The sequence below is a fragment of the Pristiophorus japonicus genome, chromosome 13 (genome assembly GCF_044704955.1).
Source record: "Pristiophorus japonicus isolate sPriJap1 chromosome 13, sPriJap1.hap1, whole genome shotgun sequence".
NCBI lineage: Eukaryota > Metazoa > Chordata > Chondrichthyes > Pristiophoridae > Pristiophorus > Pristiophorus japonicus.
Window position 1 is genome coordinate 15,160,778 of NC_091989.1, and position 23,999 is coordinate 15,184,776.

The 23,999-nt window shown below is 45.3% G+C and overlaps 1 protein-coding gene across 5 annotated transcripts in view; it reads right to left on the reverse strand.

Moving 5' to 3' along the window:
* Positions 1-23,999, reverse strand: part of LOC139277947 (uncharacterized) — a 123,278-nt gene that overhangs the window by 18,917 nt on the left and 80,362 nt on the right. The window contains exons 3-7 of one of the 5 annotated variants that reach the window (XM_070896571.1): positions 23,583-23,669; positions 13,654-13,803; positions 9,768-9,902; positions 9,477-9,632; positions 8,391-8,495 (exon numbers count right to left, since the gene is read on the reverse strand). In XM_070896571.1, the coding sequence (XP_070752672.1) occupies positions 8,391-8,495; positions 9,477-9,632; positions 9,768-9,902; positions 13,654-13,803; positions 23,583-23,669 (633 nt within the window). Of the gene's footprint in view, positions 1-8,390; positions 8,496-9,476; positions 9,633-9,767; positions 9,903-13,653; positions 13,822-23,582; positions 23,670-23,999 lie in introns of all 5 variants that reach the window. The other 4 variants (XM_070896573.1, XM_070896572.1, XM_070896575.1 and 1 more) reach the window with 4 other exon arrangements.

The following is a 23,999-nucleotide window of genomic DNA, read 5'->3' on the forward strand; positions in this document are numbered from 1 at the left end:
GTGAAATGAGGCAGGGGGAAGGAAAAATGAACTGTCCAGCTCAAGTGTTTGATCACAGTGTAACACTAGAAGTTATGCAGAAGTCATCATAGGCGGTCCCTCGGACGAGGATGACTTGCTTCCACGAGAGTTCACCTATGTTTCAATGAAGGACCCGATGTTCCAGTCCTGAACTCCAATTGAGGGGGTGGAAGATGCCTGTGCGTGGATTTTTTTAACATGTGGTGACCGTTGCACATCAGCCACCACACGGGCTTGACAGAGCTAGGCCTTTATCCAGTGGCAAGGGTTAACCAGGATGACTGGAGACCAGCTCTGCTGTACGGACCTAGTGCGCACACATATCGCAGTGTGGGCTGGTCCGTGCTGCCCCTGGGCCCTCGGCTCTTCTGGGCCCCGTACCCTCATTCGCCGCACCTCCTCCCACAATGTTCCAGGGCCTGGCGCTCCAGCTCTATTTATAGCCCCCACCTGCGGTGGTGTTCTCACACAGGTCGGGACGGCCCATGATATGCAGAAGTAATTCCTCACTATATACCAATCGATCTTCTATGGCGCTGCACATGAGGAGTCGAGACATTTTCAGGTCATGGGGGGGGGGGGGGGGGTTGGTCAGAGGATGGGGAGGCACATGTGAGGGGGAGGGAGCAGCGGAAAAGGGGAGGGTGGAGAAGGAGAGAGGAGAGGAAGGGGCCGGAGATGGAGACTGATTTAAGGGGACTGGGGAGAGGTGAGGAAAGAGAGTACAGGAGGAGAGTTGGGAGAGGAGGAGGGGAAAGAACAGAAGAGGAGGGCAGAGAAAGGAGGGGAAAGGGACTGGGGACGGAGTGAGGGGGAGAAGAAAGGAGAGTGAGGGGGAGAAGAAAGGAGAGCGAGGGCAAGAGAAGATAGAAAGAGGAGAGGAGGGTAGGGAAGGGGACAAGGTAGAGAATAGGGCAGTGGGAGAGGAGGGTTAAAGTAAAGAAGGAAGGGAAGGCGAGGGGAGGAGGAACAGACATAAGAGTATCAGGAGGGATGGGAAGGAAAAGGTTCAGAGACAGAGGGGAACGAGAGGGAGGAGAGGATGGAGCAGAGAGGGAGAGGTGGGGAGAGGGACTGGGAATGGGATGAGGGAGAGAGGTGAGGAGAAAATCATTTGGAAGTTATTTTGGCATTGCTCTGTGATATTGTGCTTTAGCTAAACTTGTACTTACCCGTTATAAAAATGCTCACTTGTGTCTCACAGCTGCACTACAAATGCACTCTGTGGTTCCAACCAACAGTTAATCTAAGTCACTGAGGAACTTTCCCCTACAAACGTAGGGACGGAGATGTTATTTGCCATGTGCCAGTACAGCCAACTCCAATTTGTAGTTCTGCCAATTCTAGTGTGTCTCGGGGCACTGTGTGCCTACGGGATTCGTTCAACCGAGGCTGACTGCTTCGTGCTCTTTAACTGATCTTTTCATTTGTTTTTGAGGTCCAGTGACTTGTTCTTTGTATAGGTGCTCTGTGCTGATTTTCAGAAACTTTGTAATAATACAAGATCTTCTCCTCCTTGTACAGGGTATAATCCTATATTTTGAGTGGCTCTGTCACGTAATGTTACGCTACATGTAACAAGATGCTCACGGTGCTAGCAACAGGTGCAATACCTTTGGAATGTTGAGCCCACACACCGGGGCTGATTTTCAGGTACAGTGCACATGAGGCAGGCAAGGAGCAAGCTTTCACCGCTTGCCCGATTTTCATGGTCGGGCCACATAGGAATGTGCTCAACGAGCAATGATAGGCAGCTCACCAATTGAGGAAGGTGGGAAACCAGGCGGCTCCTCGGCAGTGCCGAGCAGGTATGCCATTGCTTAAAGGTGGGGCTGGGGGTAGCGGAGTCAATCTCGGTGGATGGACATGGCGAGAAACCGGTAGTAAGCTGGGAGTTTTTGTGGAAACATGGAAATTTACAGCGCAGAAGGAGGCCATTTCGGCCCATCGTGTCCACACCGGCCGACAAAGAGCCGCACGGCCCTTGGTCAGCAGCCCTGAAGGTTACATATAAATCTATGAACAATGACGGAAAGGCAAAGAGCACCCAACCCAACCAGTCCGCCTCACACAACTGCGACACCCCTTACACTGAAACATTCTACACTCCACCCCAACCGGAGCCATGCGATCTCCTGGGAGAGGCAAAAACCAGATAAAAACCCAGGCCAATTTAGGGACAAAAAATCTGGGAACATTACTTGCCGACCCATCCAGACAATTGAAACTAGTCCAGGAAATCACCCTGGCCGTATTCGATTCACTGCAGTACTTACCATTATATCTGCGCTGGTCAACAAAAGGTCATCCAGTCTAATCCCAATTACCAGCTCTAGGTCCGTAACCCTGCAGGTTACGGCACTTTAATTGCCCATCCAACCATCTCTTAAAAGTGGTGAGGGTTTCATCACTCTTGGGACTGGAGGAGCGCTCATCCTCCTCCCGGCCCCACCAGATTCAGTGCCACAGCTGTCTCCAGCTTTCTTTTGGAGCGGCCTGCAGTGGTCCCCTTAAGGACTGCTGGTTAGGCTGCTCTGCGTTCATAGGAACAGGAGGAGGCCATTCGACCCCTCGAGCCTGTTCCCCCTATTCAATGAGATCATGGCTGATGTGGCAGTTCCATTGGGCGTACATTAGGCGCTCCTCCCAGCAGACCATGACAATTGTGGCGGGGTCCTACGTCTGGCATAGGACCCCAATTTAAATATTTTAAGGTTCCCGCCTGAAACAGGCAGGAGCGCGGGCCGCCCATTTTGTAGCCCACCTGTTAACTGAGTCAAGCGGACCTTGGCCGACAAGATGTTTAAAGAATTGTTTGTTTGCCTGTTGCCCGGTAGGCAGACAGAAATTGCTCCAAACTATATTTAATGTAAAATAGGATTACAGACCATTCTACAGCTTAGCTTGATAACTAATATTTTCATTTTCCTGTCAGCCCGTTACTGTAGTTGGCTTGGCTTTAAATGCAGGTATCAGTAGTCACTCCTCATCATCATAGGCAGTCCCTCGAAACGAGGATGACTTGCTTCCACGCCAAAAAAGGATGAGTTCACAGGTGTTTCAATGAAGGACCTAATATTCCAGATCCTGAACTACACATTGAAGGGTGGAAGTTGCCTGTACGTGGATTTTTTTAACGTGTGGTGGCCGTTGCACACCAGCCACCACACGGGCTTGACAGGGCTAGGCCTTGGTCGAGTGGCAAGGGTTAACCAAGATATCTGGAGACCTGCTCTGCTGCACGGACCCAGTGCACACACATATCGCAGTGTTTGACTCACAGGATTGGGATAGACTTTTTGCTTTGAGGAATGCTAAACATTGGGCCTGAATTTGCGGTCGGAGGCTTCCTGCGGGTGAATGCCTCCGAACCACGAGAATTGGCTGGCTAACAGAAAGCAGAGAGTCGGGATAAATGGGTCCTTTTCGGGTTGGAAATCGGTGGTTAGTGTCGTGCCACAGGGATCGGTGCTGGGACCACAACTGTTTACATTATACATAGATGACCTGGAAGAGGGGACAGAGTGTAGTGTAACAAAATTTGCAGATGACATAAAGATCAGTGGGAAAGCGGGTTGTTTAGAGGACACAGAGAGGCTGCAAAGAGATTTAGATAGGTTAAGCGAATGGGCTAAGGTTTGGCAGATGGAATACAATGTCGGAAAATGTGAGGTCATCCACCTTGGAAGAAAAAACAGTAAAAGGGAATATTATTTGAATGGGGAGAAATTACAACATGCTGCGGTGCAGAGGGACCTGGGGGTCCTTGTGCATGAAACTCTTTTGAGTTTACCTGAAAAAACATAAACATTAAACCGTGCCACCCGCCTGGGTGACACAGCAGACATTTTCAAGGCCCCTTTTTTTTTTCCTTTTTTTGTGTTTTTTTTTTCTTCTTTTCTTTTGGTTTTTTTTTGGGCGCTAAAATCACATTTTTCCAAGTGCCCCCTATAAAAGGGGAGGGGGACACTAAAAGCACCGGCAATTAAAACAAATTAAACTTTAAAACGTAAAATCAAATTAAAATTTGGTTGCCGTGCGTGATGATGCACTCCAGTCCCTCCGGTGCCCACCTCTCGCGGAAGGCCCCGAGCGTACCGGTGGACACCGCGTGCTCCATCTCCAAGGACACCCTGGACCGGATGTAAGAGCGGAAGAGAGGCAGGCAGTCAGGTTGAACGACCCCCTCGACCGCCCGCTGCCTGGACCGGCTTCCTTGTGCATGAAACTCTTTAGAGCGGAAGAGAGGCAGGCAGTCAGGTTGAACGACCCCCTCGACCGCCCGCTGCCTGGACCGGCTTCCTTGTGCATGAATCCCAAAAAGTTAGTTTGCAGGTGCAGCAGGTAATCAGGAAGGTGAATGGAATGTTGGCCTTCATTGCGAGAGGGATGGAGTACAAAAGCAGTGAGGTCCTGCTGCAACTGTACAGGGTATTGGTGAGGCCGCACCTGGAGTACTGCGTGCAGTTTTGGTCACCTTACTTAAGGAAGGATATACTGGCTTTGGAGGGGATACAGAGACAATTCACTTGGCAGATTCCGGAGATGAGGGGGTTACCTTAGGATGATTAATCATAATAAGGTAATCACAAGAGATAAATGTGCAAAGTTAAAGCACATGGGATTGGGGGTAGTGTGCTGACGTGGATTGAGAACTGGTTGTCAGACAGGAAGCAAAGAGTAGGAGTAAATGGGTACTTTTCAGAATGGCAGGCAATGACTAGTGGGGTACCGCAAGGTTCTGTGCTGGGGCCCCAGCTGTTTACATTGTACATTAATGATTTAGACGAGGGGATTAAATGTAGTATCTCCAAATTTGCGGATGACACTAAGTTGGGTGGCAGTGTGAGCTGCGAGGAGGATGCTATTAGGCTGCAGAGTGACTTGGATAGGTTAGGTGAGTGGGCAAATGCATGGCAGATGAAGTATAATGTGGATAAATGTGAGGTTATCCACTTTGGTGGTAAAAACAAAGAGACAGACTATTATTTGAATGGTGACAGATTAGGAAAAGGGAAGGTGCAACGAGACCTGGGTGTCATGGTACATCAGTCATTGAAGGTTGGCATGCAGGTACAGCAGGCGGTTAAGAAAGCAAATGGCATGTTGGCCTTCATAGCGAGGGGATTTGAGTACAGGGGCAGGGAGGTGTTGCTACAGTTGTACAGGGCCTTGGTGAGGCCACACCTGGAGTATTGTGTACAATTTTGGTCTCCTAACTTGAGGAAGGACATTCTTGCTATTGAGGGAGTGCAGCGAAGATTCACCAGACTGATTCCCGGGATGGTGGGACTGACCTATCAAGAAAGATTGAATCAACTGGGCTTGTATTCACTGTAGTTCAGAAGAATGAGAGGGGACCTCATAGAAACGTTTAAAATTCTGACGGGGTTAGACAGGTTAGATGCAGGAAGAATGTTCCCAATGTTGGGGAAGTCCAGAACCAGGGGTCACAGTCTAAGGATAAGGGGTAAGCCATTTAGGACCGAGATGAGGAGAGACTTCTTCACCCAAAGAGTGGTGAACCTGTGGAATTCTCTGCCACAGAAAGTGGTTGGGGCCAATTCACTAAATATATTCAAAAGGGAGTTAGATGAAGTCCTTACTACTCGGGGGATCAAGGGGTATGGCGAGAAAGCAGGAAGGGGGTACTGAAGTTTCATGTTCAGCCATGAACTCATTGAATGGCGGTGCAGGCTAGAAGGGCTGAATGGCCTGCTCCTGCACCTATTTTCTTTGTTTCTATGTTTCTATGATAGATTGAGTAGACTGGGTCTTTACTCATTGGAGTTCAGAAGGATGAGGGGTGATCTTATGGAAACATTTAAAATAATGAAAGGGATAGACAAGATAGAGGCAGAGAAGTTGTTTCCACTGGTCGGGGAGACTAGAACTAGGGGGCACAGCCTCAAAATACGGGGGAGCCAATTTAAAACCGAGTTGAGAAGGAATTTCTTCTCCCAGAGGGTTGTGAATCTGTGGAATTCTCTGCCCAAGGAAGCAGTTGAGGCTAGCTCATTGAATGTATTCAAGTCACAGATAGATAGATTTTTAACCAATAAGGGAATTAAGGGTTACGGGGAGCGGGCGGGTAAGTGGAGCTGAGTCCACGGCCAGATCAGCCATGATCTTGTTGAATGGTGGAGCAGGCTCGAGGGGCTAGATGGCCTACTCCTGTTCCTAATTCTTATAAGCACAAACCTACCTGATGGTCCCGGATAGTTCGGACTCTCGTGCTCCTGGGCTCTGCGTGTACGCCTGCGTAAAAGCCCACATATCCCTGGGGCGTACGCAGCCCGCAAGCGTCCCTGGGATCACGCGGGCCAGCCCAACCAATCACAACAGGGGATCCCCATTATCTTATAGGGATACCATTTACATACGGAATCCCCATAAGCTTAATAGGAATCCCCTGAAAAAAAATTACACACCAGTTAAATGAAATAAATCATGTTCAAAATGAATTAAAATAGAATGTAATTAAACTGTAAAACAAAAATTTTATTTTTTGAAAAATAAATGTAAACATTTTAAAGGGGCTAAAAATAACAAACTAATTTTAAAGGTTTTAATATGTTTAAATAATTTTTTAACGATTATGTTCACATTTATTTAAACTCTGGTAAAAGAAGACCTTATGCCTGGTTTTAGGGTTTTGAGGGTAGTCGCTGGGCAATAGTTGCACAACTGGGCCAGTGAATGTCCATTTCCCGGGGAAGTGGTGGCTCTGTCCAGCTGAAACTTGACAGAGCGCAAGTTCCAGGTTTTCACACATGCGCATTACACCGGAAACCCGGAACTTGTGGGGCACTTAGTACATGGTCCTAGGCCCCGGAAACTCCGGCCATTGGTACACCCGAATCAAATTGAATAGCTTCAGCCTGCCTCCAGCGATGAATAGTGCAAAACCTGGTACACAGGCATTTTATTAATATTGGGGACTTGTACTTGAGCATGACGGTATTTTTCCTCAACATACCTCACATTATTCATCCTCCCGGGAGAATGACAACGCGATGCTTTTTGACGACATTCGTTGTGCTAATCAATAACACGTAATTGGAACAAAATGCACAGGTGATCGAGCGAATGCTCTTAAAGCATCCTCGGTTAACCCTGAGGCACACTGAGTTCTGGGACAATGCTAACCCCACAGTAGAACTATCCGGCTTATCCCTGGAATTAATGGTCCGTATGGAACCGTCTCAGAACATTGCGTGGCAGGTGTGGTCATTTCTTACATTTCTGGTGGATGAGAGACCACGCACGGTGTGACTGTGGACATCAGTCGCAAACTACAGACAAGGTTATAAATCAGTTTATTGGCGGAATCTCAGACATAAGTCACTTCCAAAGCGACCCACTGGCTCACCAATCTGGACTTGGTTCTATGAACGATGCTAGTCACCTCTCATGTTATATACACACATCCTTGGTACTCAACCTCCAACTTTCTCCTATCCTCTCTTGAAGGTGCCGACTGGGGTATGTTTTAAGAAAGAAAAAAGAAAGACTTGGATTTATAGAGTGACCACCGGATGTCTCAAAGTGCTTTACAGCTAATTAAGTACTTTTGGAGTGTAGTCACTGTTGTAATGTAGGAAATGGTTCAGCCAATTTGCGCACAAGCAAGCTCCCGCAAACAGCAATGTGATAACAACCAGATAATCTGTTTTTGTGATGTTGATTAAGGGATAAATATTGGTCAGGACACCGGGGATAACTCCCCTGCTCTTCTTCAAATAGTGCCGTGGGATCTTTTCCGTCCACTGGAGAGGGCAGGTGGGGCCCTGGGTTTAACGTCTCATTCAAAAGTCGGCATCTCCGACAGTGCAGTGCTCCCTCAGCACTGCACTGGGAGAGTCAGCCTAGATTTTTGTGCTCAAGTCTCTGGAGTAGGAGCTGAACGCACAACCTTCTGACTCAGAGGCAAGTGTGCTGCCCACTGAGCCACAGCTGACACTGCACATTACGGGTACTAATCACCCTTTTGTACCTCACACAAGTAGCCATTCTTCATGACGGAGCCTAGACATTGAACGTCAAAGGCGTATTTGACAGTAGTGGTGTTAAGAGGCACCTGAGCCCAGCCTGATCCGGTCCTCACATGATGCACCTTCCATTGGCTCGTGATCGGGAGTGGGAGAGCTGGAGAATTATTTTTCCCCTTCCCTTGCTCCAGGGCACCAAGAATAATTGTAGCACTGATAGCTTCCTCAGCACAGAGCAGGGAAAGTACACTGAACCAAATCATGAAAAGTTGTGGAATGAGTTATAAACCTGAATTTGCGGTACTCATTGCACCTCCACAAGCTCAAGTAACACTGGTAGGAAAATGTTACGGCTCTACCTGACTGATTGTAACTGACCTGTGGTACCAATAGTGGCGTTAACGTTAGAAGCTGCTTCTGTTGCTGTAGATGAATTTACTGTTGTTTCTGCCAGCGCTTTCCTGGTGGTTATTGGTTCCGTTCCTAAGTTTGCGTTGATATAAGATGGAGAACGTTTACAATTAACTAGCTTTCACTGAGTTAGTAAAGTAATTAGTGATGTTATATGAGCAAGAGTGCTGGCTTACATTTATACTGTTACCAATACTGTACAAATCAGGAAGAGAGGAGGTACTTAGTACTGCACTCCAAGGGAACGGTAGCATAGTGGTTATGTTTCTGGGCTAGTAACCCAGAGGCCTGGAGTAATGATTTCATAGAAATTTACAGCATGGAAGGAGGCCATTTCTGCCCATCGTGTCCGCGCCGGCCGACTAAGAGCTATGCAGCCCAATCCCACTTTCCAGCTCTTGGTCCATAGACCTGTAGGTTACGGCACTTCAAGTGCACATCCAAGTCTTTTTAAATGTGGTGAGGGTTTCTGCCTCTACCACCCTTTCAGGCAGTGAGTTCCAGACCCCCACCACCCTCCGGATGAAAAGATTTCCCCTGAAATCCCCTCTAAACCTCCGGAGATATGACTTCAAATCCCACCATGGCAGCTGGGGAATTTAAATTCAGTTAATTAAATAAATCTGGAATAAAAAGCTAGTATCAGTAATGGTGACCATGTAACTACCGGATTGTCGTAAAAACCCATCTGGTTCACTAATGTCCTTTAGGGAAGGAAATCTGTCGTCCTTACCTGGTCTGGCCTATATGTGACTCCAGACCCACAGCAATGTGGTTGACTCTTAACTGCCCTCTGAAATGGCCCAGCGAGCCACTCAGTTATGGGGCAATTAGGGATGGGCCATAAATGCTGGCCTTGCCAGCGGCACCCACATCCTGTGCATGACTAACAAAAAATTTTCCTTTTATTGCTGTAGCCTCATGCGGTTTACCGGTCTAGCTTTACTAATTGTACTGCCGATGGTAACCTATCAAAAAGATCGGATAAGCATTGGGATTACCATCGGAAATCCTCGCCCACCTAGACTACCATAAGAAGCATAGTCCACTGACCTGTAGTACCGTTAGTACTATAAGTGACTGTCGTTTCAGCTGCGGCTCTCTGAGTGCTGTCTGAGAGTAGTGCTGTTGGAAATTCTGTTGCAGCTGTTGAGGAGCTTGGCGTTGATGGCCTTACTGCTGTCCATGTTGTAGCTAAGGGTCCCAGTCCTACGTTTTAATTAATATATAAATGGGCAGTATTTAAGAGAAACCGATATTTTACACAGTTAGGAAAATACTTTCCGTGAAATCTTCAATAACGTTTCATTATCCGGGTTGAGCCTGCTTTCATTAGCAACGAACCTGTGGTGTCCGTAATGACTGGCGGGACGGAGGATGGTCGATTGTGGCCTGAAAGTGACCTTGTTGTCGCGGTCAGTGTTGTTGACTCCACTGCCGCTGTTGCTAGTGTTGTCGTGGCAGCTGATAAAGGACTTTCTAATATTTCCGCCATATAATAAAATATAAAATATTCAAAGTGAGCTCACGCTGTCTGCCGCCCTTCAGGAAGGCGTTTCCCCCCCCTTTAAAACGGAACTCTGCCTTGAATGCACAGGATGAGCCTTCCCATTCAAGAAAGTGAGGGAATGACCCGGGGCGGATTCAGATGGAGTTTGGTTCAGTTTCGATGCGTATGCTCACTTGAGTAGGAGAAAGTCCCGGCGGGTGTGATGGGAGGGCGCAGTGTTGTAACCTGGAAAAGGTTTGGGGGCTTTTCCTAGAGCAGCCAACAACGGTCCCCTTCATAGCGAGCTACAGCGATTCTACAGCACAGAAACCGGCCATTCGGCCCCTCTAGTGTATGCTGACATTTTGCTCCACACCAGCCTCCTCCCACGTCCCTTCATCTCACCCTATCAGCATACCTTTCTTTTCCTTCCTCCCTCATGTGCTTATCTAGCTTCCCCTTAAATCCATCTGTGCTTTGCCTCAATTACTCATGTACTAGGGCATTCCAACTCCTTACCAATGTTTGGGTAAAGAAGTTTCTCCTGAATTCCCGATTGGATTTATTAGTGACTATCGTATATGTATTGCCTCTGGTTTTGGTCTCCCCCACAAGTGAAAACATCTTCTCTACATCTATCCTATCAAACCCTTGAATTATCTTAAAGGCCTTTACTAGGTCATCTTGCACCTTCTCTTTTCTAGAGAAAAAGAGTCCCAACCTGTTCACTCTTTCCTGATAGTTATACCATTCAGTTCTGGTATCATCCTTGTGAATCTTTATTGCACCTTCACCAATGGCTCTATATCCTTTTTATAATATGACCAGAACTGTGCCAATTATGGTCTAACCAAGATTCTATACAAGTTTAACATGACTTCCCTGCTTTTCAATTCTACCCCTCTAGAAATGAATCCCAGTGCTTGATTTGCTTTTTTTAAAATGTTGGTATTAACCTGCATCGCAATTTTAGTGATTTGTGTATCTGTACCCCGAGATCCCTGTGCTCCTCTACCTCATTTAGTCTCTTATTATCCAAGCAGTATGTGGCCTCCATAGTCTTCCTACCAAAATGCACCACCTCGCACCTACCTATATTAAAATTAATTTGCCAATTAAACACCTATTCTGCAAGTTTATTAATGTCTTCTATTTTGTTGCATTCTTCCCCTGTATTAACTACATCCCCCAATCTGATATTCTCAAATGTAGAAATTGTACTTCCGATCCCCCAGTCCAATTTGTTTATGTAAACTGTGAGCAACAGTGGTCCCAGCACCGATCCCTGTAGCGCACCACTTCCCACCTTTTGCCAGTCTGAGTAGTTGCCTTTAACCCCTACTCTTGGCTTTCTGTTTTGTAGCCAGCTTGCTATCCAGTCTGCTACCTGTCCCCTGACTCCACATGCTCTGACTTAGTCATGAATCTACTAAGGCCTTATTGAAGGCCTTTTGAAAATCTAAATATATTACATCTACAAAATCACCCTTGACTACACTCTCTGTTACTTCTTCAAATAATTAAATATGGTTTGGTCAAGCATGACCTTTCATTTTGAAATCCTTTGAAATGACTACTCTATTATATTTTCGGTTTCTCGATGTTTTTTCTATTACATCTTTGAATAAAGATTCCATTATCTTTCCTACCACAGGCATTAGGCTAACTGGTGTATAGTTCCCTGGACTTGTTCTATCCCCCTTTTTAAATGTAGAAATAACATTAGCTGTCTGCCAGTCCACTGGCACTATTCCCTTGTCTAATGAATTATATATATGTAATAGTGCCTTTGCTATCTCTTCCCTAATTTCTTTCAATATGTGTGGATGCAATCCGTCTGGACCAGGGGTTTTTATCTTCTCTAAGTTTGATTGGTTTATCAATTATCTCTCCCTTTTCTATCTTAAATATCTCTATATCTTTTCTGGTCTCTTCTTCTAATGTCATGCCCCCTGTTAGGCTCCTTGATGAATACTGAGGCAAAGTAACTATGCAATATTTTGGCCATTTCACTGTCATTACCTTTGAGTTTATTGTGTGCATGCATATGTGGTCCTATCCCTATCCTGATTCTTCTTTCGTTATTTATGTACCTGTAAAATACTTTACTATTTCCTTTTATATTCCTTGATAATTTAATTTTGTAGTTCTGCTTTGCTTTCCTAATTGTTTTTTGACTTCTTTCCTCACCTATTCGTATTTCCTTTTCGTATCCTTTCCTTTATTGTCAATGTGCTTAGTGTATGCCTTCTTTTTTAGTTTCAATTTTACCCATATCTCTTTATTCATCCATTGTGTTTCATTATTGATTAGTTTGTTCTTTTTTTTAAGAGGAAAATGTTTCTCATGAATGCTATAGATCACCGATTTCGCCAGAACTGCTATTCTGTCCGGACGAAGGGTCATCGACCTGAAATATTAACTCGGTTTCTGTCTCCACAGATGCTACGTGACCTGCTGAGTATCTCCAGCATTTTCTGTTTTTATATCAAGTACTTTGAAACTGTTGAATAGGACCAGTGCCTGCGGGACTTCCTCCTCTATCTCCCCTAGGTTACCCCTACCCTGCTGACTGACAGTCACACACTCCCCTTCCTGCACCCGTGCTTTCCGCTGAGGTGTGGCTCTACTCTGGAGCAAACTATCCAATATTCCTCTCCCTTCCTAATTTGTTGGAATATCTCTAACTCGCAGAGAGCTTTCCTGCAGATGTGGCAAGCCAGTATAGTTTTGATGTCCACAAACGCCCACATATTACAGTCCTGATACATAGCCTGCACTGCCATTTCTAGTTTTTATTTATTAAGTTTTTTATCTGTTAATACCTGTAGTCATTTACTTTACTGGTCAGGCTTCTCAATGCCAGGACACATGGGCAGATCATGCATGGTACTCACTCCACCCGCGTGTCCCTTACAATTGCACTCAGGGTACAATTGAGTAAGATAAATTCTTGGAGGGTGGATGGAAGGTGGGGGGAGGGGCTCACAAAATAGGGACTAGTGTGCAAAAAAAAAAGTTCCACCAACTTCCCTTCTTTCTTTAACTTCCTCATTTTTAACCTGGTAATTGAACCTTTTGCCACAGTAAAATACAGGGTTAACATTGCTCATCCCCTCGTAAACCAGGAATTTCCTTTGAGCTGCTCATGTTTCGCAAACGTAACTTTGCCGTTAGTGCAGCGGGGACCCTGTTTGCGTGCGTACACTGGCGGAGCGAGAGCAACTCCGAGAAAATTCACAACCATAATCTCAAAATCTTCAATTATGCCTCCTTGAAATCTCTTTTTACAAAGAAAGCCCAACAGCTTTAACCATTCCTCCAAACTTCCAGCCCTGGTATCTGGGACCATTTGTGGTCAATTGCCTCTGCACCCGCTCACGGTCATGACTGTAAGTTGTCTGTCCCATGTCACAGCTTTGGTCTGTCTCTCTCCAGGAGTTACTTCCATTATGGAACAGCCCCGTGTCTCCTGGGTTGAACCCCTATAAAAATGCTTCAAGGCAGAGTTCACATTTTATATCGTCAACCAGATATGTCAGTAACCCATGGCAATGCAAATGTTGTTTCTATATTAAGTGCTAGAAGAATGCTACGAAAAATAGTTACCATTTAAAATTAACTGATATTCAACACATTAAGGAAATAGCTCTCCATTAAATATCACTGAATATTACCCAAATACTGTTAAGTTTTTTCTCAGTTGCCCCTGAAAATTATTTGCGTTGAATAGTAACGCACCTGAGGTGACTGTAATGTCCATAGTTGATGTTGTATAGTGGTCTGAAAGTGGTCCTGCGTTAGTTGCCGATGTTGTTGGCTCTACAGATGTTGGCTCTACAGATGTTGCTAATGCGGTCGACTCTACAGATGTCGCTAATGATGTCATTGCTGTGAACAGATGACTTCCTGGATTTTCATTCACATAAAACTTGAAGCACTTAAAACAAACTCTCGCCACCATAATTAGCAATGTCTCTTTCCTTTAGCAACACTCCCTTAATGTTTTTTTTTAAGTAAATAATTAATTGTAAAACAATAACTTTCCCTCAAATGCCTCACTCACATTTCTAGGATAGTGCACCCTTCGCTAATCCTGCTGATCACCATGTTCTGGAGGACACGTAGCTTCACAGGTAACACACCGAGCCTGTCAGTACCTGTCCTTACAAAAGATGATGGGTGGCACTCGGGGCAAGAACAACTGTCTGGACTGACTTCTACCCACGTGATTTGGAGCCCTTGCAAAAGAAATAGAAACGGTTTAATCCCTCTTATTTATTTTATTTTTTCAAAAATGGGAAGGTAGTTATATGTACGCATAGTCATTTATGTCGAGAGGAAGCTGGCAATAAAGTCACTGCAATAATCGTTTGCAGCGAACATACCCTAGTTGGGGAATATGCTCCTTCAAATGAAACTCAGCTTTTTTTGCAGCTGCTTGTGATTAAAGTGCATGTTGGAATTTTCATCTTGCTGTGCAGTAAAGCAAGGGACTGACTCTGGGCAGATTAATGTTGAGGTTTTAATGCAGTCTTCGCTTCCACAAAGCAGCATTTTTCACAGTCTAAAAAAAAAAATCAAACACCCCACAGCAGCTCCCAAGTTGCACAACAACAACAACAACAACTTGTATTTATATAGCACCTTCAACGTAGTGCAATGTCCCAAGACGCTTCACGGGAGTATTGTGAGACAAAAATTTTGACACCGAGCCACATAAGGAGAAGTTCGGGCAAGTGACCAAAAGCTTGGTCAAAGAGGTAGGTTTTAAGAAGCATCTTGAAGAAGGAAAGGGAGCTAGAGAGGCGGAGAGGTTTAGGCAGGGAATTTCAGAGCTTGGTGCCTAGGCAACAGAAGGCATGGCCACCAATGGTTGAGCAATTATAATCAGGGGTGCTCAAGAGGGCAGAATTAGTGGAGTGCAGACATCTCGGGGGATTTTGGGGCTGGAGGAGATTACAGAGATAGGGAGGGGCGAGGCCATGGAGGGATTTGAAAACAAGGATGAGAATTTTGAAATCGAGGCGTTGCTTAACCAGGAGCCAATGTAGGTCAGCGAGCACAGGGGTGATGGGTGAGTGGGACTTGGTGCGAGTTAGGACACGGGCAGCCGAGCTTTGGATCAGCTCTAGTTTACATAGGGTAGAATGTGAGTGGCCAGCCGGGAGTGTGTTGGAACAGTCAAGTCTAGAGGTAACAAAGATATGGGTGAGGGTTTCAGCAGCGAATGAGCTGAGGCAAGGATGGAGAGAGGTGATGTTATGGAGGTGGAAATAGGTGGTCTTAGTGAGTTAAACAAATTCTGGACGGAAGATTAAGGGTTGGGGGGTAAAATCTTAGTACAGATAAGGTAAATCCTGAATATTATTTCAGACTATATCAGGCTAGTAAAACCAGGGGACATCAGTTTAAATTAGTGAAAAATAAATTTAAACGCAGGTATCTACGGAAAAAAGGTGATGAACATTTGGAGTAATCTGCCAGGCAAGATTATTAGGGGAGATAGAAAATACAGTTGGATGTTGGGCTGGGAGGGTTAGAGTCCTCGAGATATAAGCTTCATTGACTGAATACCTTTTCTCATATTTGACTGTTATGTTCCTCATTTGAGTAGCTAACTGCGCCACTGCTTTTGTAATACTTAAGGGACTGTCTGTCTGCTGGAAGCTTATCGTGCTGCAAAACATGTCAGTCCCTCAATAACCTAAGTGGTGTAACTAGCTGCAAAGTCTGACAGGGCACACAAGTCAAGAATAGATGCAGAAACTGTGCTACGTCTGTGTGCTCAGTGCAGAAAAAACATTCCGAGCCAGTCTCCAGCTAGTTTATAGCCACATTTTATGTTCCTTTCTTAAATCTAAATGTGGACAGTAACTTGCTGTGGCAATGATTTATACTGAAGTACTTCTTCCAGTGCCCTGGGTTTTCCTGTTTAGGTACATATAGCTCATAATTGCATCGCTACATCTATTAAAGACATGGCCATGCCTTCGATTCTAATCTCTAGCTTGCACAGAATTTCTTGCACAGAAACTAATTGGTCACAAATAACAAACATGATTAATGATACGTAGCTTTTCAGATTGCTTGTACGTGCAGCTTAAACAAATATTGTAAAGTTACTGCATTTTGTAACATATCTCTCTTACAATGTAATGGTGACTGGCTTGTAGAATGCATGTAGAATCATTGAATGATGTACCACAGGAGGCTATTCGGCCAATCTTGCCTGTGTCGGCTCTTTGAGAGGTCTATCCAATTAGTCCCAGTCCACTGCTCTTTACCCCTAGTCCTGCAATTTTACCCCCTTCAAGTATATATCCTATTCCCTTGTAAAAGTTACCATTGGATCTGCATTAACCCCCTTTCAGGCAGTGCTTTCCAAATCATGACAATTCACAACGTGTATGGCTTAAATTTAGATATTGTTCTAAGTGAGATGTACAATGTTGGGTGTGACATGAGCAAAAGAACAGTCAGTAGAAGAAGGCAAGGTGGATAGCAAAAGTGGCAGCAACATCTCCTACCCTTGCCTTGTTTTCCAATTCCAACCGAGGAATTTTCCTCCAACCAGCTTCAAAACCAGGTCATCGACCTGAAACGTTAACTCTCTTTCTCTTTCCAAAGATGCTGCCTAATCTATTTCAACAACAACTTTTATTTATATAGCACCTTTAACATAGTAAAACGTCCCAAAGCGCTTCACAGGAGAGTTATAAGACAAAACAGATAAATTTGACACCGAACCATATAAAAAATGAGGGCAGATGACCAACAGCTTGGTCAAAGAGGTAGGTTTTAAAGAGTGTCTTAAAGGAGGAAAGAGAGGTAGAGAGGCAGAGAGGTTTAGGGAGGGAGTTCCAGAGCTTAGAAGGCAAGGCCACTGATGGTTGTGCGATTATAATCAGGGATGTTCTAGTGAGCAGAATTAGAGGAGCGCAGATACCTCGGGGGGGGGGGGGGGGGTTGTGGGGCTGGAGGAGATTGCAGAGTCGGGAGGGGTGAGGCCATAGAGGGATTTAAAAACAAGGATGAGAATTTTGAAATCGAGGCGTGGCTTAACTGGGAGCCAATGTAGGTCAGCGATCACAGGGGTGATGGGTAAGCGGGACTTGGTGCGAGTTAGCACACGGGCAGACGGGTTTTGGATGACCTCAAGTTTAAGTAGGGTGGAACGTGGGAGGCCAACCAGGAGTGCGTTGGAATATTCAAATCTAGAGGTAACATAGGCACGGATGAGGGTTTCAGCAGCAAAACAGCTGAGGCAGGGTGGGGATGGACAATGTTAGAGGCTAGGGTTTATAGTTTCTAAACTGGTGACAGATTCATGTCGGGCCAGTTGCACGCCAAACTTAATCTTCTTTTTCCAAGAGGATTAACAGCCCAAAATAACCCAGGCTACAGATGGTGATTCTCAGGAGCTTGACTTAGATAATGTAACTAACATCAATCCTCGGACAGGTTTACCACACCTCTGGCATCTCCAGATGCATTTCATTGGATTACCTAAAGGCAGCCTATCCATGTTTGTGACGCCCCATGATCTTAGTAGTCAGGAAGACTTACCCAACTAGACCCTGCTACAATGACCCATGGTCTCAAGACCCCTGTGTCAGAGTACCAGGAAAAGTTAGTGTGAGGCATCAAAATTTGACGCCTGGCTTAAATACTTGGGCAGCCGTGACTATGGGCAATGACTGCTCAGCTCATCATTTGCTCAGCTTTTCTGGTTGTGGGATGAAAACGCTTGAATTGCGGACACTGGAATTCTTTCGGCAGGTGGGATGTTATGGGTATTAGTGACCTATTTTCTAGTATCATGAACATAATTAAAAAGCATCAAATAAGAAAGGGCCATTCAGCTGATGAAGCCTGCAACTGTTCGAGATAATGTACACTCTATTCTATCATGGATCAAGTGCTCTCATTTAATTGCCTTTAGGGGGAGCACGGTATAAATACTTCCTGATTCCCAAACGTTATCAAGCAAAACTGCAGAATATCCATCCATCCTCAACATCTCTGCCCTCCACACGTGATACGCTCCCTTCACTCCCCCCCCCCCCACCCCAACCTGGCCCAACAGCACAGAACCATCATGGTTGTACATAGTGCATGAATATCTTAGTCTATAATTATATTGGCTCCCAACTTCTTCTCGGTCGCATTGTTATTGGAGTCTCGATGGGATGGAACTTTTGTCCGCCTGTTCTCTACGCCTCTCACCTCAGCACATTTTCCAGATACAGGGGCAATTATGTATTGTTAGTGGGTGCTTGTGCTATTTACTTAGAGTCATAATGGCACAGAAGGAGTCCTTTTGGCCCATCGAGTCCATGCCGGCTCTCTGTAGAGCAATATAGTCAGTCTCATTCCCTCGCTCTATCCTCGTAGCCCTGCAAGTTTATTTCCCTCAAGTGCCTATCCAATTTCCTTTTGAAATCATTGATCGTCTCCGCTTCCAGCACCCTTGTCGGCAGTGAGTTCCAGGTCATTACCACTCGCTGCGTAAAAAGGCTCTGCCTCACATCCCCTCTGTATCGCTTGCCCAACACCTTAAATCTGTCTCCCCTCGTCCTTGTACCATCAGCTAATGGGAACAACTTTTCTGTGTCTATCTTAGCTAAACCCATCATAATCATGTACACCTCTAGCAAATCTCCCATCAACCTCCTTTGCTCCAAGGAGAACAACCCCAGCTTCTCCAACCTAACCTTGTAACTAAAACTTGGGGCATCTGCTTAAGTGGTAGGGGCCAGGGGTGGGTTGGAACACGGGCTTTCTTGCTGCAGCAGTAAGTGGCTCCCAATGGTTTTGGGGAACATTGGAGAAACTTCCCATGAGGCCAGTATCGGCGAAGCGATCTACTTGGTCACGTTGAGAAACTGGCCACTTGAATTTAAAATCATCTCCAAGGCCCTTAGCGACATTGGTGCTAGTACACACCACCATCTCTCGCGCCCAGTTTTGCGCAGGCACAACTTGGCAAGATTGACACTGTACGATGTCATTCTCTCATCGGCATGGCATTGTAATATGCCCACCCGTTGGTGGCTGGGTGCATTATGCAGCTGCCCCTCAAATCAACGAGATGTCGATGGGTAGGAAAACGGGGCAGAGACCTGGTGCAACCAGATCCCAATCCAATATCCGACCCAACTCATCCAGATAATAGCGTTTTTGCACTGCAAGCAAAGAGGAAATTCAAGTCGGACATTAAGATTAACTAGCAGTCAGACAGACCTCTAGACCGGCCTGGGGTGAGACTTACTTTATGGCTCTTATCTATCATATGGTAATCAACCTGGGAGGCCAGAAACATACTTCACTCACAGTATTTACGACGGGCGGATGACGTACAGTTTGTAGTCATGAGGCAGTAACCTTTGAAGACATTCCTAACATGGGCAGGTGCACGAATGTATGCAATTGCTCATGTGTGAGCATGACTGTCCGTCAGTCAGGGGCCCTGCCCATCAGTCAGAGGCCCTGTCCATCAGTCAGGGGCCTAGTCCATCAGTCAGGGGCCTAGTCCATTAGTCAGAGGCCTTGTCCATCAGTCAGCGGCCCTGCCCATCAGTCAGGGGCCCTGTCCTTCAGTCAGAGGCCCTGTCCTTCAGTCAGAGGCCCTGCCCATCAGTCAGAGGCCTAGTCCATTAGTCAGAGGCCCTGCCCATCAGTCAGGGGCCCTGTCCTTCAGCCAGGGGCCCTGACTCCCAACAGATGTACAAGGACATCACAATGCACAGTCACACTTGCACACTTCTTTGAGCTTGCTTTTTCCCTTCATTTCAGAATTGGAAATCACTCAATTGCCAATACAAACATAGGCTTGGCAGGATCTAAGTGAAACCATGTTGGGTTTAGCGTTAGGGTTAGGATTAAGCATAGGTGTAGATTGAGGATCGGGTTAGGCTTACAGTTAGGTTGAAAGTGACTGTATTTGAAGCTGAAACCACATTTTATTGAAGTGGAAGGTTTAAGTTGAGGGAGGAGACTCCATACAGGGGTGTATTTGCTGATCTGTGAGGAGGCAAAAGCCACCAATGCACATCTTATCACGATGCGGAATCACGCTTGAGCATGCTGTTTTTGGAATTTGCCAGTGTGAAGAAATCCGCATTTTAATGGAGTGGACAGCAGCCTCTGGAAGAGTTAGGAATTAAATTTTCTAACTTTGCGCATTTTTAAAATTATATAAAGTAAGGGTTTTTTTGTTAAGGTGGCTGCAAATGGTCATAACTGTATACGGTGAACATTAATATTGAGTATTTCTCAGTAAAATATTGTGAAAATTGTTCATTAAAAATGATTGTAAAAAGTGACTGAATTCAAAAGTGATGAAATCTTGTGGTTAAAAACTGAGACCCTTAGCAGTAAAAAGTGTCAAACTGTCACCTTAACAATTGTTCAATTCTTGTACCAACTCGTGAAACCTCACAGTAAAAATATCCTATTCTCACCAAACTGCTGACCACCCGATTTTCCTTCCTGGCCCCCACATTAGCTGATCGTGTTAATGGTTCTCTCTCCTCGGGTACTATCCCCCTCCCTTTTAAATTTTCCATCACCACCCCACCGTCCTCAAAAATCCTAACTTTGACCCCTCTGTCCTTGCAAACTACCGTCACATCTCCAACTTCCTTTCCTCTCCAAATTCTTTGAAAGTGTTGGCGCCTCTCAAATCCGCGGCCATCTTTCTACGGTTCCCGTCACAAACTCTCTTCCCTCGCGACTGACCCCATCCTTCTCCCACTGTCTGAGGCTGAACCAGACCGTTTGCAACCTTGGCATCCTATTTGACCCTGGGCTGAGCTTCTGACCCCGTACCCTCTCCATCAGCAAGTCTGCCTGCTTCCACCTCCATAACATCACCCATCTCTCTCCCCCGGACCCCTCACCTCCCTCCACCGCCTCAGCGCATCTGCTGCTAAAATCTTCATCTTTGTTATCTCTAGATTCGACTATTCCAATGTTCTCCTTGCCTCCCACCTTGCACCCTCTATAAACTCGAGCTCATCCAAAACTCTGTTGCCCGTGTCCTAACTCACGCCAAGTCCCTTTTACCCATCACCCCTATCTTCCTTAACCTACATCGGCTCCCGGTCCGGCAACGCCTCAATTTAAACATTCTCATCCTTGTTTTCAAATCCCTCCATGGCCTCGCCCCCTCCCTACAATACTCCAAGATCTCTGCGCTCCTCCAATTCTGGCCTCTTGCGCATCCCCGATTTTCATCGCACCACCAGCTGTGCCTTCGGCTGCCTGGGCCCTAAGCTCTGGAATTCCCTCCCTAAATCTGTCCACCTCTTTACCTCTCTCTCCTCCTTTAAAACATACCTTTTAGTCACCTGTCCTAATATCTCTTATATGGCTCAGTGTCTGATAAATTTTATTTGATAATCGCTCCTGTGAAGCGCCTTGGGATGTTTTACTATATCGAAGGAGCTATATAAATGCAATTAGTTGTTGTTGTATAATCTTCTAACCCTGAATGCCTGATTTAAGGTACTGTAGTGACTAACCTCATATAAATCGACAGAAATACGTTTTCCCCAATTAAAAAATGTTACCCGTGAAAGAAAAAAGTCTTTGAAAATTAATAAATAAATGCTCTGGAGCTCGGAGTCACGAGCACAAAGGCTAACTGTGCATATCATACAAAGCTAACGAAGGTGGTGGACACCAAAGCTGAACAGGATAAGTTACAGAAGGAATTGCATTGGGAATTGGGCAGACAGGTGGCAGATGAAATTCAATGTCGGGAAATGCAAGGTGCTTCCCATGGGGACAAAAAAATCCAGGAGGGGACAAATAAATCCAGGAAGGGACGATTACTTAAGTGGAAAGATAATAAAGTGAAAGAGATCTGGGGGAGGGGGGAGTCCTGATTAACAATAAATTGAAGCTATTGCAAGTATGTTTGGTGGCTGGGAGTAAATAAAGTTAGATGCTGGGATGTATTAGATGGACAATATTGAGCCAAAACAGGGAGGTGATCCTGCCACTGTGTAAATCATTGGTACGACCGCTCTCAGAACACCGTCCACCGTTCTGGTCAGCACAGCACAGAAAGGATCTTGCAGCTATTGACAGGATACAGCAGAGAGCATCCAGAACAATTGAGGGGATAGAGGGATTGTGTTGTGAGCAACGATTTATGCAAATTGGGCATGTTCTCACTGGAAAAGAGAAGTTTGAATGGTGATAGGCTTCCTGTTCTTGGGTTCTAAAGCCACTAGATAATGTCGGCTATCGACTAGACTAGTACAACCAGAGGACTCGACCTGAGCCTAAAGGGGCTGATAAATTCAAAACTAATGTACGGAAACATTTTGTCAGTGAGCGAGTGATTAATCTATGGAACAGGCTCCCTAGTGGAAGCGGATAGTGTGATGCATTCAAATGCAAATTAGATAAGATTTCTTTCAGAAAACGATATTTTGGGATGACAGTACATGGGTAATTTGAGACATGCCGTGTGATAAATGTAGCGGGCTTGGGAGGAGCAGGTGACTTTGGATCTGTGGTTGCCAAAGCTCTCCACTGCTGCCGTTTCCTCGCCTCATGTCTGAGTCTGCTGTAGAGTAATTGATCGAGATTGATTTCCGTTATTAATCAATAACTCCATTATTGTTGTATCATGCGACTATCAGGATGGTAACGGGTAAACTAATCTTTTTCGTCTAGCAATATCCATGTTTCTATGTAAAAATAACATAATTTTTTTATATAAAATGTAATTTTTTTTTCCAGAGACCACGCTACAGACCACCGAAGGAATACCTCTTCTGCTTACACCCCTGACCCCCAACCAGTGAACTGTCAGAGCGTAGGCACATTTATACGTTTACGTTTTACGATGGCGATTCATGATCACATTGTAAGGGAAACAAAAGTTTACCATGAATTTATAAACATGCATTTTCCTAGGTGCAATGGTGATTTACTGATTCCGTCAATAAACTTAGTACAGCGGCTTCTTCCACACTTGATGGTTGTTGATTTTTTAGACCTATCAACTCCTCCATCATGTTGACAAGAGCAACTTCCACCCAACTCCAAGTGACCAGGCGTACACTGGCTGATCCACCAAGCTCGCCATCAATGAGGCCGCATCGTTAGTTTACTTTTGTCTTTTTTTTTTAAATTGCTGATTGTTACTTCAGTGTTGGCAACTGCTTCTATTACTCATGGTCACTTGAAGAAAAATAAAGAAGATAAAAGTATTGGCACTGAAAAAAAAGTACCACGTTGAACACACGTGGACAAGATTTCAGAGGAAGAACATTGAGCAAGTTAATAAGCCTGAGAAAGTCTGAGCAGTGAGATTAATGATGCTGCAAGATGTATTAACAGCAGAAAAGTTGAACTCACAGGCCAACTCTTTGGTAGCCTCTATGAGGTCCTGCAGAAAAGACTTGCATTTGGTGAACAAAAAGGCAATGCAAAATGTATCAATGAACAAGATAAAAGCATTGAAGAACGTTGTGCTCAAAAGGGTGGCAGGGATCAAGCGGCAAGGCAGAGACTACGTGAGGAGGAAGACACCAGCGCTAATGGAATTCAGAAACCTGGCGAGGGATGGTCACATGAGTGTGTTGCAAGGTCGGAAAGACTGGCCAACACAGGTTGAAAAGGTAAGACATTGGCTTTAGGTAACAAACCTGGAGCGTCATGGACGGTTGGAGTCAAATCCTTAGGGGTCTCCATTGAGGGAGTGCTTGCTACTGGTGGTTGAGTACCACCTGTGCCTGACATGTGCCGGTAAAAAAAGTAAATGAGAAACAGTTAAGCAGCAAGTATTGGTAGGTAAACTTTGATTTATATACACATAATCCTTCTTTATGAATGTCAATTTATCTCATTTATCAGCATTCCTATCTCTGAGTCAGAAGATTGTGCTTTGAAGCCCCAATCCAGGACTTGAGCACACAGTTTAGGCTTACATTTCAGTGAGGTTCTGCAGGAGGGCTGCATTGTCAGAGGCGCCACCTCCTACACGAGATGCTAAATAGAAAGCCGTCCTCAGGAGGACCATGCCCAGATGGACTAAAAGCTTTTCACGGTGCTATTTGAAAAAG